Genomic DNA, 15,774 nt, shown 5'->3' with positions numbered 1-15,774 from the left:
GCTGCACGGCCCCGGGACCTTCCACCGGTGCTGAAGGGTTCTTATGGGGCACTGTGGGTCTCTCTGGGGCTGCTGTGGAGCTCTATGGATCTCTATGGGGCTGCTATGGGGCACTGCTGGTCTCTGTGGGGTCTCTTTTGGTCTCTATGTGCGTCCCTGTGTGTCTCTATGCAGGGGGGCTTTAGGGTCTGGGGGGTCAGTTATGGGTCCCTGGGGGGCACTTATGGGTCCGAAAGTGTCACTTATGGGTTGGGGAGGGCACTTATGTGTCCCAGGACTCAATTATGGGTCCCTGGAGGGCACTTGTGGGTCTGGAGGGGTCACTTGTGGGTCTAGCGGCTCAGTTATGGGTCCCAGGACTCAGTTCTGGGACTGTAGGTGGCAGTTGTGGGTCTCTTGGCTCCATCTTGGTGTCCTCCCTGATGTCCTCACTGGTGGTGTCCATCTCGGCATCTCCTGGTGTCCCCCCATGGCCTCAGCCCTCAACTGAATCGGACCTCCAAGTGCCATCCCATCATGCCTTGCTCCCAGCCCCACGCCTGCCCCACAACCGCCCATTGACACCTCTCCAGCCACCAAAGCTGCTTCAGGTCATGTTGGGTCAATGTTGGGTCAATGGTGGGTCAATGGTGGGTCAATCAGTGATGTCATCAGGCCCTGCCTTGGGCAGGGAGGGGTGGAGGTGAGCTCGGAGGTCATGTGGGGTCATGGGGTCACATGGTCGTGGTGGTGGGGTCACTCCTCATCATGCAGCTTCTAGGGTGGGACAGGAGACGGAGCGAGGTTATGGGCAGAGCCGTGGGGCAGAGCCATGGGCAGAGCTGTGGGCAGAGCCGTGGGGCAGGGTGGTGGTGGACAAGGTCCCACCTTGGTGCTGATGTCACGGCTCTTGGCCTTCAGCTTGTTGACCTGGGACTCAGCCATGTCGGCGCGTTCCTCAGCCTCATCCAGCTCATGTTGCACCTTCCGGAACTTGGTCAGGTTGGTGTTGGCTTGTTCCTCCTGTAGGGAGTGACCTTCTGCTCCATCCATCCATCCATCATCCCTCCATCATCCCTCCATCCATCCATCATCCATCCGTCATCCCTCCATCATCCATCATCCATCCATCCTTCCCTCCATCCCTCCATCCATCCACCATCCATCCATCCCTCCCTTCATCCATCATCCATCCATCCATCCTTCCCTCTCTCCTTCCCTCCATCCATCCATCCCTCCATCCATCCATCAAGCATCCATCCCTCCCTCCTTCCTTCCCTCCATCCATCCCTCCACCATCCATCCATCCATCCATCCATCCATCCATCCATCCATCCATCCATCCTCCATCCCTCCATCCCTCCAACCTTCTCCTCCCCCGTCCCACCACCCCATGTCCCTTCACCCACCGCCTCCTCCGCCTGCCTCTTGTAGGCCTTGACTTTCATCTGCAGCTTGTCCACCAGGTCCTGCAGCCGCAGCAGGTTCTTCTTGTCCTCCTCCGTCTGGGGGGGGGGAAGGACACAGATGGGGCTGGAGACGAGTCCCAGGGCTCTGCTGCGCTCACCAGGCCTCCAAGGCAGGCGTTGGTGGTGGCCACACTGTGGCAGAGCTTTACCATGGCCACCAGGTCAGCCCCGTTCCAGCTCCAGGAGCGGTGGCTGATGTCCCCGTGGGCAGCAGGAGCTGGCGGCGGCGCGGTGGCCTCACCTGGTAGCTGAGCTCCTTGACGCGCCGCTCGGACTTGCGCAGCCCTTTGACGCTCTCGGCGTTGCGCTTCTGCTCCGCCTCCAGCTCCGCCTCCAGGTCCCGCACGCGCGTCTCCAGCTTCTGCAGCTGCTTCTTCCCCCCCTTGAGAGCCAACTGCTCAGCCTCGTCCAAGCGCACCTGCAGGTCCTTGATGGTCTGCTCCATGTTCTTCTTCATCCGCTCCAGGTGGGCGCTGGTGTCCTGCTCCTTCTTCAGCTCCTCTGCCATCATGGCTGCCTGCAAGAAGAGGTTCGCAGCATGATCTCCTCACCATGGTGGTGGGCAAGCGGTGGTCTACTCACGTCAGTGATGGCTTTCTTGGCCTTCTCCTCGGCGTTGCGGCACTCCTGGATGGCCTCTTCCACCTCGGCCTGCAGCTGGGAGATGTCCCCTTCCATCTTCTTCTTCTGGTTGATGAGGCTGGTGTTCTGCAAGAGGGAGGAGAAGACCTCAGGAGGGGTGGCCTGCAGGCTTGGAGCACGGTGGTGAGCAAGGAGCTCCACTTGGACATCTTGGGAGATGCCCGCTTGGTGTCTCCATGGTTGGAGGTGACCTCATGGAGGTTGAGGAGGTCTCACCTGCGAGTGGAGGAGCTGGACCCTCTCGGTGGCCTCGATCAGCTCTTGCTCGGCCAACTTGCGGGTCCTCTCGGTCTGCTCCACCACCGCCCGCACCTCCTCCAGCTCAGCCTGCAGGAGGTTGTTCCTCCTCTCCACCATGGCCATGTTCTCCTTCAGGTCCTCATTGATCCGCCCCACATCATCCAGCTGGAGCTGGGTGTCCTGCAAAGCACCACGGGATGGGACACGGTGGGGAGAGGACAGGGATGTCCACCCAAACGCCTCAGAGCAGCCATAATGGTCCCAGAGGTGGGAATGGGATGAAGAACCACTGAGGCCTACACGGGTGGAGACACCTGGGGATATCCCAGAAGACTGGAAGAACTTCTGGAGACGGACCCAACCTCCTCCACCATCTCCTCCTGGGACCCCCCGCCACCAGCACCCTACCTTGAGGTAACCCTGCAAGTTCTTGACTTGCTTCTGAGCCTCAGCAGCCGCCCGGTTGGCGTGTCCCAGCTGGATCTCCATCTCATTGAGGTCACCTTCCATCTTCTTTTTCAACCTCAAGGCCTCGTTGCGGCTCCGGGTCTCAGCGTCCAAGGAGGTCTGGAGGGAGTCCACCACCCGCAGGTGGTTGCGCTTGGCCTGCTCCATCTCCTCGTCCTTCTCAGCCAACTTGCGTTCATGGTCCACCTTGACCTGGTTGAACTCCAGCTGGGCCCTCAAGATCTTCCCTTCTTCATGCTCCAGCGAGGCCTGGAGGAGGAGGGACGGGGAAGACCTTGATGATCATGGAGACAGATGGGGGGAGGACACCCATGGGGCTGGGCTCACCTCCGCCTCCTCCAGCGCCGCCTGGAGCTCCAGCTTCTCAGCGTCCAACTGCTTCCGGACCTTCTCCAGCTCATGGATGCTCTTGTGGCTGGAGCCCAGTTGCTCCGTCAGGTCCGAGATCTCCTCTGAAGCAGGTGGAGAACCCATCACACCACATGGACCGTGGTGGAGAAGCACCGGGTGGGTGTGAGGACCCCGAGGTCTCACCTTGAAGGTTCTTATTCTCCCTCTTGAAGGTCTCCAGGTGCTCCAGGGCCTCCTCGTAGGCGTTCCTCAGCTTGAAGAGCTCAGTGCTGAGGGCTCGCGCCTCCTTTTGGGAGGCCTCCAGCTCAGCCTGTGCCTCCTCCACCTTCTGCTTCCACTCGGCCAGCACCTGCGGGGCACCACCAGCACATGGGCACGGCGGGAGAACCTCCTCATGCTCCTGCTCCTCCTCATCCTCTACATCTCCTCCTCCACGTGCTGCTTCTCCTGCTCTTCCTCCTCCTTCTCCTTCTCCTCCTCCAAGTCCTCTTCCTCCTCTTCCTCCTTCCCCACATCCTCCTTCTACATCTCCTCTTCCTCCTCCTCCTTCTCTTCTACCTCCCTCCTCTACATCCTCCACCTCATCCTCCCCTTCTCCACTTTCATGTGATCCTTTTCTCTCTCCTCCTCCTCCTTATCTTACTCCTCCTCCATGTCTCCTCCTCCTCCACCTCTTCCTCCATGTCTCCTCCTCCTCCAAGTCCTCATCTTTCTCCTCCTTCCATCTCCATCGTCTTCTCTTCCTCCTCCTTCTCCCCGTCTCCTCCACCTCCTTCTCCTCCTCATCCTCCCCATCTCCTTCTCTTCCATGTCTCCTCCTCCTTCTCCTCCTCCTCCGTCTCATTCTCTTCCTCCTTCTCTTCTTCCCCCTCCTCCTCCACATCTCCTCCACCACTTCCTCCTCCTCCATGCTCGCCTTCTACTTCTTTCTCCTCCACCTCTTCCTCCTCATCCTCCTCCTCCTCCTCCTCCTCCATGCCCTCAGCCCCCCTTGGTGGCCCCAACCTTATCGAAGTTCCTCTGCTTCTTGTCCAGGGCGGCCGCTGCTGCGTTCGAGCGCTCCAGGTCCACCAGCAGGTCCTCGATCTCGTTCTGCAGCCTGTGCTTGGTCTTCTCCAGGGAGGAGCACTTGGCGTTAACGGCCTCCACCGCCTCCTCGGCCTCCTGCAGCCGCTGCGCCAGCTTCTTCCTGCCCGGGGCCACCAGGACACGTGGTTGTGGCCACCTCAAACCTTCTCCCACTCACAGGTTGGCCAAGGCTCAACTCCTCATCTCCAGGTCCTGCAACCTTCTCCAGATCTTTCTAGACCAATCCCATCTCCTCTAGAAGAACCCAATCCTCTCTAGACCTTCTGTAGGCCAACCCCACCTTCCTTAGACCTTCTCTAGACCAGCCCAGCCTCTCCTGGACCTTTCCTAGACCAACCCAAGGTTCCTTAGCGCTTCTCTAGACCAATCCCATCCCCTCTAGAACTTCTGGAGACCAACCACCCAACCTGTTCTAGACCAACCCAACTTCCTCCAGACCTTCTCTAGACCAATCCCATCTCCTCTAGACCTTTCTTAGACCTTCTGCAGGCCAACCCAACCTCCGGGTCCTTCAACCATCTCCTCTAGACCTTTCTTAGAGCTTCTGCAGGCCAACCCAACCTCCGGGTCCTTCAACCATCTCCTCTAGACCTTTCTTAGACCTTCTGCAGGCCAACCCAACCTCCAGGTCCTTCAACCTACTCCAGAAGACCCTCCAGGATGGCCTGAGAGCTTGCAGGACCTCGTGGTGTACCCCCCCCACTGCTGTCCCCATCCATAAGGTGATGTCTTCTCACTTGGCCTCCTCCAGCTCCTCGGTGCGCTGGATGGCGTCTGTCTCATACTTGGTCCTCCACTGGGCCACCTCGGAGTTGGCCTTGGAGAGGGCGCGTTGGAGCTCGGCCTTGGCCTCGGTCTCCTCCTCGTACTGCTCCCGCAGGAGGTCACAGTCGTGCCGGGCCGACTGCAGGGCGTGCGCCAGCGCGTTCTTGGCCTGGGGGCAAGGAGAACATAGGGGGGCACCATCGGGTCAAGGTCAAGGTGGCCCCTCCTGGGGAGCTCCAGCTTGGCAAGAGACAGGCTTCATCGGCCCAGCCCAACCAGAGCTTCTGGAGACCAACCAGCCTCCTCCTGACCTTCTCCAGGCCAACCCAGCTCCCTCTAGGCCAACAAACCCTCTCCAGACCTTCCTTATACCAACCCAACCTCCTCTAGACCTTCTTTAGACACAACCCAACCTCCTCTAGACCAACCAACCTTGCTTAGACCTCCCTTAGACACAACCCAACCTTCTTCAAACCTCTTCTAGACCAACCCAACCTCCTCTAGAGCTTCTCCTGATCAACCCAATCTTCCTTAGATCTTTAGGATCGGATAGGACCATCGGCTCCCCATCACCTTGCACTCCCTCGAGGTCCTCCCGCTCACCGCCACTGCTGTTCCTCAGCCCAAACCTTCTCTAGACCATCCCATCCCCACCTCCCCACTCACCCAACAGTTTCCAGGCCAGCCCAGTTGGACTTCTCCATGGTCGATCCCACCCAATGGCCTGTAGAGCAACCCGACCCATGCACTGCTGGATGGAGGGACCCCAAATCCACCACACCCAGGTGGAACCTCCATGAGTTGGAAGCACCCTCAGATGAAACCTCCATAAAGAGGAACCACCTTTAGATGGAACTACCATGAGATGGACCTAGCATGAGCTGCACCTCATCTCATGAGATGGGATGATCATCTCATCATCCCAACTAGCCTGAATGTGATTCCTCTTGGGTGCTGCCACCATAAGGCTGAAGGAGACCTGATCTCGTGTCCTCTCTTGGAGACCCCCGGTCTCCTCAACCCTCCAACCTCACCTTCACCTCCTCCTCCAGCTGCCTCTTGAGGTCCTCCAGCTGCTGGGTGTACGACTGCTTGCCCCTGGTCAGCTGGGAGATGAGGGCCTCCTTCTCATCTAGCTGCCGGCTCAGCTCTCCTGGGGAGGTCCACAGGGCATGAGGGGTGAAGATGTGGGGCAGGGGGGTGAAGATGTGGGGCAGGGGGATGAAGGTGTGGCGCAGGGGGTCAGGGGGTCCCACCGTTCTCAGTCTGGAGCTTTGCCCGTTGGGTGGTGGTGTCGTTGAGGACCCGCTGGGTTTCCTCCAGCTTGGCGCGGTGCTCGGCTGCCTGGTCCTCCATGGTGCGGGAGACCTTCTCCATGGCCACCTTGGAGGAGGGCAAAGGCGTGAAGCAAGAGGCTGGCGGCCACCTTGGAGCCGCGGCGCCCGCCTCGACCTCCTCCTACCTTGGCTTTGAGCAGCTGCTCCATGTTGGAGGTGAGGTCATCCAGCTCCAGCTTGAGCTCGCTCTTCTCCTTCTCCAGCTTCTGCTTGACCCGCTGCAGGTTGTCCAGCTGCTCGGCCAGCTCGGCCACGCCGTCGGCGTGCTTCTTGCGCAGGGCGGCCGCCGTGGCCTCGTGCTGCAGCGTCGCCTCCTCCAGGTCCCGGCGCATCTTCTGGAACTCGGCTTCTCGCTTCTTGTTGAGCTCCAGCTGCACCGAGGTGGCTCCACCGGCCTCCTCCAGGCGCTCGCTGAGCTCCTCCAGCTCCCGGGACAGCTCCGAGCGCAGCTTCTCCACCTTGGCCCGGCCCGTCCGCTCGGCCTCCAGCTCCTCCTCCAGCTCCTCGATGCGCGCCTGCGGCCACCGAGGAGAGGACACCTCAGCCGTGGTGCCACCCCCCAACCCCGCTCAGCCGACCGGCTGCGGGGCCGCGCAGAGGCTCAGCTCAACCCAACTCAACCAGTGGAGGCTCTTCAACCCGTCTCAACTCGATCCAAGGAGATGGAGACCCTTCAACTCAACTCAACCCAAGCAGGTAGAGACTCTTCTGCTCAATCCAACTCGAGGAGATGGCGGGTCTTCAACCCAGCTGAGCTCGACCCAACTCGCCTCAACCCAGCCCAACCAGCTGGAGACCCTTCAACCCTGGGTCCCTCACCTGCAGCTCCTTCAGCTTCTTCTGGAGCTGCAGGGCCAGCGCCTGCTCGTCCTCCATCTTGCTGTTCTGCTGGTGGATCTCGAAGTCCTTCCTGTGGCAGACAGTGGTGGGGGACAGTGAGGTCCCTGCCCGCGTCCCCCCCACGTGCTGGGCCCACACAGAGGAGGTCCCGCCTCACTTCTTCAGTTTCTCCTCCAGCTGCTGTTTGTCGTTCTCCAGGTCCATGATGTTCTCCTGGGTCAGCTTCAAGTCGCCTTCCAGCTTCCTCTTGGCACGTTCCAGGTCCATCCGGATCTTCTTCTCCTGCTCCAAGGAGCCTTCAAGCTGCAAGGAATGGGGAGAAACCTCAGGTTGTCCTCACCAGCCCGAGGAGGTCCTCAGATGGTGGCCCTGGTCCCTGCTCACGTCGTCTGCTTGCTGTTCCAGCTTCACTTTGGCCTTGGTCAAGGTGTTGACTTTGTCTTCCTCGGCTTGCAGGTCATCCAGCGCCTGCTGGTGAGCTTCCTGCAGGGCCTTCTTCTCCTTGGTCAGCTTGGTGATGGTCTCATCCAAGCTGGCCATCTCCTCGGTGAGGTTCTTGACCTGCAGGAGGAGAACATCAGGGCACCGCCATTACAGCGTTGGGGCTTTTCAACCAGTCTTGGGTCTCCTCAACCAAACCCAATGGGCCTTGGGTCTTCTCAACTCAACCAGACGTTGACCTCCTCAACCCCCTGCAGGCCGAGGCCTCACCTTGTTCTCAGTGGCGTGTTTCTCCTTCTCCACCTTGGCCAAAGTCAACTCTAGGTCATCGATGTCCTTCTTCAGCTCAGAGCACTCGTCTTCCAGCTTCCTCTTCTTGGCCGTCAGCTCAGCGTTCATCTCCTCCTCCTCCTCCAGCCGCTCCGTCAGCTCCTTCACCTTGGCCTCCAACTGGATCTTGTTCTTGATCAACTGGTCACAACGTTCCTCGGCATCCGTCAGGTTGTCCTGCTCCTGTGGTGGGGCAGGGGGCAGTGAGGAGAGGTTCCATGGGGGGTGGTGACCCCTTCTGAGGTGGTTTTGGGGTTCAGCTCACTCACAGCCTGCACTTGGAGCTGGAGGTCGTTCTTCTCCTGCAGCATGGAGACCATCTTCTCCTCCAGCTCCTTCCGCCGCGCTTCTGACTTCTCCAGGGCTTCCTTCAGCCGCCCAAACTCCTCCTTCATGGTCTGGGGGAGGTCCAAAGGGCCCTCCATGAGTGTCCCCACATCCTCCTCCTCAGCCTTCATCCCATCCCCGACCCACCTGCATCTCCTTCTCCGTCTCAGCGCTCTGCAGCAAGGGCTTGATCTTGAAGTAGAGCTTCATCCACGGCCAGTTCTTCACCCCCATGAAGGCCCGGATGTTCCATTGGATCACCAACAGGGCGTCCCTGGATTGGCCACGGTGAGGTATCCACCACCAGGAGCCACCCTCTAAGGTGGCCCCCCCCTCATGCCCCACCATCTCCACCCCACCTGCGCTCCAGGATCTTCTTGAACTCGAGGCGCATGAGTTGTCCCCGGGCTTGAGCTTGGATGCGGGTGATGATGCGGGAGAGACGCTCGTCCCGCATCTCCTCCAGCTGCCCCAGCAGCCCGGCCTTGAAGAAGACCTTGGTGGAGAGATGAAGACAGCAGCTTGCTTGGGGGATGAAGAACACGCTTTGGTGGTGGGATGGACCCCAGCGAGCTCCAATGGGCAGGTGACCATGTGGCGGGTGGAACGGTGAGGTCTAGATGACCTCCCGGGTGGTGGGACCATGAGGACCATCACCCCTGTGCCCTCACCTTGGTGTGGCCAAACTTATACTGGCTGTGGTCGATGTCGATGGACCCCAGGAGCTTCTCAGCACCTTTCCTGCTGTCAATGAACTGGCCTTCAGGGATGGCCGCCGGGTTCAAGATGCGATACCTGGTGGCCAGAGAAGATGAGGACAACCCAAGCTCAGCCCCTTTGGCTTTGCCCACCTCATCCCACCAGCTGCCGGGCTCCTACCGTTGCCGGAAGTCCCCGTAGAGGATGCGGTTGGGGAAGCCCTTGCGGCAGATGCGGATGCCCTCCAAGACCCCGTTGCAGCGGAGCTGGTGCATCACCAAGGGGTTGTCCATCACCCCTGGCGGGGGGAGAAGGGGCCATGGTCAGCCTCAAGCCCCGCCCCTGCCCATCACAGGCCCCGCCCCCTTCTCCTCACCTGGCTCCTTCCGCTCGTTGGGGATGAGGCATCGGACGAAGTGGGGGTGGGTGGTCTTGAGGTTGGTCATCAGCTTGTTGAGGTTCTCCTGTTGGGGGGAGGAAGGAAGGAAGGAGAAGAGGGTTGGCCAAGGGGGAGGAGCTACGGGGCAGGGGGTGGAGCCACATGGGTCCCATACCCGGTGCAGAGCAGACACGGTCTGGAAGGAGGAACCTTTCTTCTTGGCTCCTTTGCCCTTCCCTCCATCACCACCTGGAGACACAAGATGACTCCGTGGGCAATGGTCTTCTCCATCCACCCTCTCAGCACCCATTTCCCCAACCACCCACCGGTGTCCGTCCCGGCGTAGTTGGAGAAGAGGCTGGCCAAGAGCTTAAGGCCTGACTTCTGGTAGAGCCCCACCACCGTCTCGTTGAGAGGGTCCTTGTTCTTCTCCAACCAGCCGATGATGTTGTAGTCCACGGTGCCGGCGTAGTGGACCAATGAGAAGTGAGCTTCTGTCTTGCCTTTGATGTTCCGGGGCTTCCCAAAGTTGGCCGACTTGCCCAAGTGGTTGTCGTAGAGTTTGGCCTTGAAGGTCATGTCCGAAGCCTTGGGGAACATACACTCCTCCTCCAAGATGGACATGATCCCCATGGGCTGGGAGGAGAAGACCTGCTTGGTCATGGTGGACACCGAGCAGGACCTAAAGTGCTTCTCCGGCCAGCCTGGGAGTGGTGGTACCTTCTCGATGAGGTCAATGCAGGCCTGCAGGTCCATGCCAAAGTCGATGAACTCCCACTCGATGCCCTCCTTCTTGTACTCCTCCTGCTCCAGCACGAACATGTGGTGGTTGAAGAACTGCTGCAGCTTCTCGTTGGTGAAGTTGATGCAGAGCTGCTCGAAGCTGTTGAACTGGGGGAGGAGAATCAACGGGGTCAACAGGAGACCCAACGGGGTCAACTGAAGACCCAACAGGGTCAACTGGAGACCCAACAGGGCCAACAGGAGACCCAACAGGGCCAACTGAAGACCCAACGGGGTCAACAGGAGACCCAACAGGGTCAACTGGAGACCCAACAGGGTCAACTGGAGACCCAACAGGGCCAACTGAAGACCCAACAGGGCCAACTGAAGACCCAACAGGGTCAACTGGAGACCCAACAGGGTCAACTGAAGACCCAACAGGGTCAACTGGAGACCCAACAGGGCCAACTGAAGACCCAACAGGGCCAACTGAAGACCCAACAGGGTCAACTGGAGACCCAACAGGGTCAACTGAAGACCCAACAGGGTCAACTGGAGACCCAACAGGGCCAACTGAAGACCCAACGGGGTCAACAGGAGACCCAACAGGGTCAACTGGAGACCCAACAGGGCCAACTGGAGACCCAACAGGGCCAACTGAAGACCCAACAGGGTCAACTGGAGACCCAACAGGGTCAACTGAAGACCCAACAGGATCAACTGGAGACCCAACAGGGTCAACTGGAGACCCAACAGGATCAACTGGAGACCCAACAGGGCCAACTGAAGACCCAAGGGGGTCAATGGGGTCAACTGGAGACCCAGTGGGCTCAACCCAGCACTCAAGGGGCTCAAGGCTCACGTCGAAGATCTCGAAGCCGGCGATGTCCAGGACGCCGATGAAGTACTGCCGCGGCTGCTTGGTCTCCAGCGAGTTGTTGATCCTCACCACCATCCAGTTGAACATCTTCTCGTAGACCGCCTTGGCCAAGGCTCCGATGGAGTAGTACACCTGGAAGAAGGACATCGTGGTGGTCTCCGCGCTGCTGGACGAGGTGGCTTTGGAGGTGTCCTCCTCACCTGCTGCACGTTCTGCCCCTTGGTGACGTACTCGTTGCCCACCTTGACCCGAGGGTGACACAACCCCTTGAGAAGATCGGCTGAGTTGAGGCCCATCAGATAGGCCGACTTGTCAGCATCTAAGGAGAAGACAAGGTCAAACGGGAAGACCTCGAGGGCTTCCTCATCCTGATGGGTCACCTTTAGCGGAACCCACCTTCGGTGCCGTCCGGCTCGGCCTGCTCCTCCCGTTGCTTCTGCTTGAACTTCATGTTGCCGAAGTGCATGATGGCGCCCGTCAGCTTATAGACACCGGCCTTCTCCTCGCCGGTGAAGCCCAGGACATCAAAAGCACTCTGGAAGGGGGGGGGACAGGCTGAAGGGTGTCTCCATCTGGGGGCAACCAGCCCTTGGATCATCTGTGGGCTGCTCCTTCCATTTGAGGAGAGGGATGGACTTCTCCAGCCACCCGAGGGCTTTCATCCATCCATGGATCCATCCATTCATCCAAGGACTCAGCCATGGGCTTCTCCATCTATCCATGGTCTCCTCCATCCATCCATGGACTTTGCCAACCAGCCACAGACTCCCCCATCCAGCTATAGACCACCCACCCATGGACTCCTCCTTCCATGGTGTCCTCCACCAATCCAATGTCCCTCACCCATCCATGGCCTCCTCCATCCAGCCCAGGTCTCCACCCCCCCACCCCTCCACCATGAGGTGTCTCACGTCGGTGGCCAGCAGCTCCTCAGCATCATCGATGGAGGCCACGGTCACCTCTCCTTGGGAGACGTAACTGTAGTCGTAAGGGTTGGTGGTGATCAGAAGCATCTCTGGGATGGAGACAACCAACGTTTCCACCAGCTCCAAGCCCGCGAGATACCACCAGGGGGTCACCATCAGCCCGAGGTGTCCCCAGGCTCACCCAGAAGCTCCGGCTTCTTGTTGGAGAGGATCTGGTAGAAGATGTGGTAGTTCCTCTCAGCCTTCAGCTGGAAGATGACGCGGGACTTCTCCAGGAGGTCTGGGGCAGGGGGAGGAGAGAGAAGGTGGGTGGTGGGACAAGGACATGGATGGAGACGTGGATGAGGAGATGGAGGTGGGGATGGAGGTGGAGGGTCAGGTGGATGGAGACATGAGAAGGTGGATGGTGGGATGAGGAGATGGAAGGTCAGATGGACAAGGAGGTGGATGGAGACATGGATGAGGAGATGGAGGTGGGGATGGAGGTGGGGATGGAGATGGAGGGTCAGGTGGATGGAGACATGAGAAGGTGGATGGTGGGATGAGGAGATGGAAGGTCAGATGGACAAGGAGGTGGATGGAGACATGGATGAGGAGATGGAGGTGGGGATGGAGGTGGGGATGGAGGTGGAGGGTCAGGTGGATGGAGACATGACAAGATGGATGGTGGGATGAGGAGATGGAAGGTCAGATAGATGAGGAGGTGGTTGGATGGATGAGGAGATGGGTGGAGACACCGGGTGGGTGGAGACATGGATGAGGAAATGGGGATGGAGATGGGGGTGGCCACAGATATAGATGGAGGCGTGAGGAGATGGAGGTGGAGGGTCAGCTGGATGGATGGGTGAGGAGATGAAGGAGGACACCAGAGATGGAGGTGAAGGAGATGATGGAGGTGAAGGAGATGATGGAGGTGAAGGAGATGATGGAGGTGAAGGAGACGGGGGGGACGTGGGGACCAGGAGACGCCCCCCCCGCTCACAGGTCTCAATATCAGCTGACGCCAACTTCCCGGTGGCCCCGAAGTGGATCCGGATGAACTTCCCCTGGGGGAGCAGCACCTTGTTGAGGCCCCTCCCGCGGCCCCGACCCCCCCCCCCCCGCCCCCCCCGGGGCCACTCACGAAGCGCGACGAGTTGTCGTTGCGAACGGTCTTGGCGTTGCCGAAGGCCTCCAGCGCCGGGTTGGCCTGAATGATCTGGTCCTCCAGGGTGCCCTGTGGGGCAGGAGCAGTGCCCGGGGGTGCCGCGACCACCATGAGGGCGCCCTGACCCACACCCCGTCCGTCCCCCCCCCCCGGGGCCGGGGGTCCCACCTTGCTGCTGTTGGTGGCCTCCTTCTTGCGGTCGCCAATGGCGGCGATGCTGGCAAAGTACTGGATGACCCTCTTGGTGTTGACCGTCTTCCCCGCGCCGGATTCTCCGCTGGGGACAACCGAGGGGGGGCATGAAGAAGGTTCTTGCCCACCCTGGGTTGGGGGGAGTGGGGCCAGGTGTGGGGCAGGACCTTACGTGATGAGGATGGATTGGTTCTCGCGGTCTGGTGGAGAAGAGGAGGGGGGGTGATGGACGTTGAGTCCCTTAACGTCCCGTGGAGACGGGCCCATCACCCACTTGTGGGGCTGGACCCACATTTGGAGAGGGGCACAGATGTGATGTGGGGGTCTCCCCCGGGAGGTCCTGACCTGTCAGCATGTTCTGGTAGGCGTTGTCCGATATGGAGAAGATGTGGGGGGGAGCTTCGCTCCGCTTCTTGCCCCGGTAGGCGGCCACCACCTCGGCGTTGTAGACGGGCAACCACTTGTAGGGGTTGACGGTCACGCAGAAGAGACCAGAGTAGGTCTGGGGGGGACGGGATGTGTGGGTCAGAGACTCGAGGGGCCATCGCGGTCCTGCGTGGCCCCACGCAGGGGGGGGGCTGCAGCTGGGGCGGATGGGGGGGGCTCACGTAGATCATCCAGGCCGCGTAGCGCTCCTTGAGGTTGAAGAGGACGGCGGGCTCGTGGAGGAAGGTCAGCATGGCCATGTCCTCCATCTTGTCGAACTTGGGGGGGTTCTGGGGGTGGACGTCGGCCTCCTTCACAGTCACCGTCTGCGGGGGGGGGGGGGTGGTTATGGGGCGCCTCATGGAGCTGGGGGGGGTCTCCAGTGGGGTGAGGGGTGTCCCCGTGGGTCAAGGGGGGGCTTTGCGGGGTGGGGGTTCCCCGTGGGCTCCTCCAGCCAGCAGGGGGCGCCCCCATGGTTGAAGAGCCCGTTTACCCCCATCCCCCCCTTCTGGCCCCCCAAACCTCCCCCCCATAGCCCCGCCCCCTGTGGCCCCATTTGCCCCCCTTTGGCCCCGCCCCTTGAAGCTCTTGTGGTCCCACCCCTTTTGGCCCCGCCCCTTTAGCCCCATTTGCCCCTCTTTGGCCCCGCCCCTTCCCCCCGGACCCACCCACTTTAGCCCTATTTGCCCCCTTTAGCGCCGCCCCCTTGAAGCTCCTTCGGCCCCGCCCCTTTTGGCCCCGCCTCCTTTAGCCTAATTTACCCCCTTTGGCCCCCAACCCCTTTAGCCCTTTGGCCACGCCCCTTCCCCCGGCCCCGCCCCCTTTAGTCCCATTTACCCCATTTGGCCCCGCCCCCTTTAGCCCCGCCCCTTGAAGCGCCTTTGGCCCCACCCCTTTTGGTCCCGCCTCCTTTAGCTCCATTTGGCCCCGCCCCTTTAGCACCGCCCCTTCATCCTTTTGGCCCCGCCCCTTTTGGCCCCGCCCCTTTAGCTCAATTTAGCCCATTTGGCCCCGCCCCCTTTAGCCCCGCCCCTTCACCCCTTTGGCCCCGCCCCTTCCCCGGCCCCGCCCACCTCCCCGAGCTCGGTCTGGACGGTGACGTCAGCGCCGCGCCGCTCCGTGATGCGGCCGCGCACGAACTCGTGGCGGGGGTGGGGCACGAAGCACTCCGCGCGCGGCTCGAAGGGGCGGGTCTGCGCCGCCGCGCGCTCCGCCTCCGACGGGCGCAGGAACGGGGCGGCCGCGCCCAGCGCCGCCAGCGCCGCCTCCGCCATCCTGCCCCACAGCGCCGCGTCAGCGCCGCCCCACAGCCAGGGGGCACAGCCCCGCCCGGCCCCATAGCGATGGGGCACAGCCCGCCCCGCCCCACAGCCAGGGGGCACAGCCCGCCCCGCAGCCATGGGGCACAGCCCGCCCCATAGCGATGGGGCACAGCCCCTCCCCGCCCCACAGCCATGGGGCACAGCCCCGCCCGGCCCCATAGCGATGGGTGAGTGTGGGGCTCCGACCCACAGCCATGGAGCAGACCCCCGCCCGGGCCCCACAGCCATGGGGCAGAGCCCCGCCCGAGCCCCATAGCGATGAGCGGAGCCAACAATGACACAGCTCCCCTCCCCGCCGTGCCCAGCCCCACGGCTGCCCCACGGCACCGCACTCACCTGGGATCCGTGGGTCTGACGTGTAAAGACGAAGGAAGCTGCAAGGGGGAGGGTGAGGGGCTGCCCCAGAGAGCCCCATGGGCCCCACAGAGCCTATAGAGCCCCGGGGTGCCCCATAGATTCCCCTGTGCCCCATAGATTCCTGCACCCTATTGCACCCCCATGCTATAGGGACCTGTCTATATCTACACCCCCTGTGCCACAGAGATCCCTAATCCCCATCGCCACCCCCCCCCAGTGCCCCTTAACCCCATGTGCCCCACACATCCCTGTGCCCCATAGATCCCCTGTGCCCCATAGCCTCTATAGGCCCCAGGGTGCCCCGTAGACGCCCTGTGTGCCTCCTAGATCCCGGTACCCCATAGACCCCTTGAGCCCCATAGCCCCACAGATCCTTGACCTATAGCTCCCTGTGTGCCCCCTAAATTCCTGCACTCCTCAACCCCCCCAGTGCTCCGTAACTCCT

General features: G+C 61.1%; 1 protein-coding gene across 1 annotated transcript; it reads right to left on the bottom strand.

Annotated features, from left to right (window-relative positions):
* Positions 1-599: 599 nt before the first annotated feature.
* Positions 600-14,924, bottom strand: LOC115602616 (myosin-6). Its single transcript, XM_030473886.1, has 39 exons — positions 14,724-14,924; positions 13,833-13,976; positions 13,570-13,726; positions 13,397-13,424; positions 13,201-13,309; positions 13,009-13,101; positions 12,868-12,931; positions 12,067-12,165; positions 11,871-11,974; positions 11,356-11,494; positions 11,160-11,278; positions 10,942-11,091; positions 10,077-10,247; positions 9,683-9,992; positions 9,532-9,605; positions 9,354-9,441; positions 9,158-9,275; positions 8,950-9,073; positions 8,638-8,774; positions 8,426-8,552; positions 8,221-8,349; positions 7,892-8,134; positions 7,565-7,741; positions 7,338-7,483; positions 7,160-7,250; positions 6,466-6,855; positions 6,260-6,386; positions 6,038-6,156; positions 4,976-5,172; positions 4,155-4,338; positions 3,333-3,498; positions 3,126-3,250; positions 2,739-3,047; positions 2,307-2,510; positions 2,031-2,156; positions 1,690-1,965; positions 1,389-1,484; positions 868-1,002; positions 600-756 (listed from the first exon to the last, which is right to left on the bottom strand). The coding sequence occupies exons 1-39, from the start codon at positions 14,922-14,924 to the stop codon at positions 736-738; spliced, it is 5,817 nt and encodes a 1,938-aa protein (XP_030329746.1). The 3' UTR covers positions 600-735.
* Between the last annotated feature and the right edge of the window lie 850 nt (positions 14,925-15,774).

Source organism: Strigops habroptila, chromosome 22 (genome assembly GCF_004027225.2).
Source record: "Strigops habroptila isolate Jane chromosome 22, bStrHab1.2.pri, whole genome shotgun sequence".
Lineage (NCBI taxonomy): Eukaryota > Metazoa > Chordata > Aves > Psittaciformes > Psittacidae > Strigops > Strigops habroptila.
Note: the sequence above shows the minus strand (reverse complement) of the source record. Positions and strands in the feature narration are given on the sequence as shown.

What these genes read in the sequence shown, in the direction of transcription:
- LOC115602616 (XM_030473886.1), bottom strand. Translation starts at nt 14,924, where the DNA reads ATGGCGGAGGCGGCGCTGGCGGCGCTGGGCGCGGCCGCCCCGTTCCTG. An exon ending in AACCAATCCATCCTCATCAC is followed by an intron (nt 13,310 to 13,396) that starts GTAAGGTCCTGC and finishes GGTTGTCCCCAG; the next exon opens with CGGAGAATCCGGCGCGGGGA. An exon ending in CGGCGCTGGAGGAGGCGGAG is followed by an intron (nt 3,048 to 3,125) that starts GTGAGCCCAGCC and finishes CTCCTCCTCCAG; the next exon opens with GCCTCGCTGGAGCATGAAGA.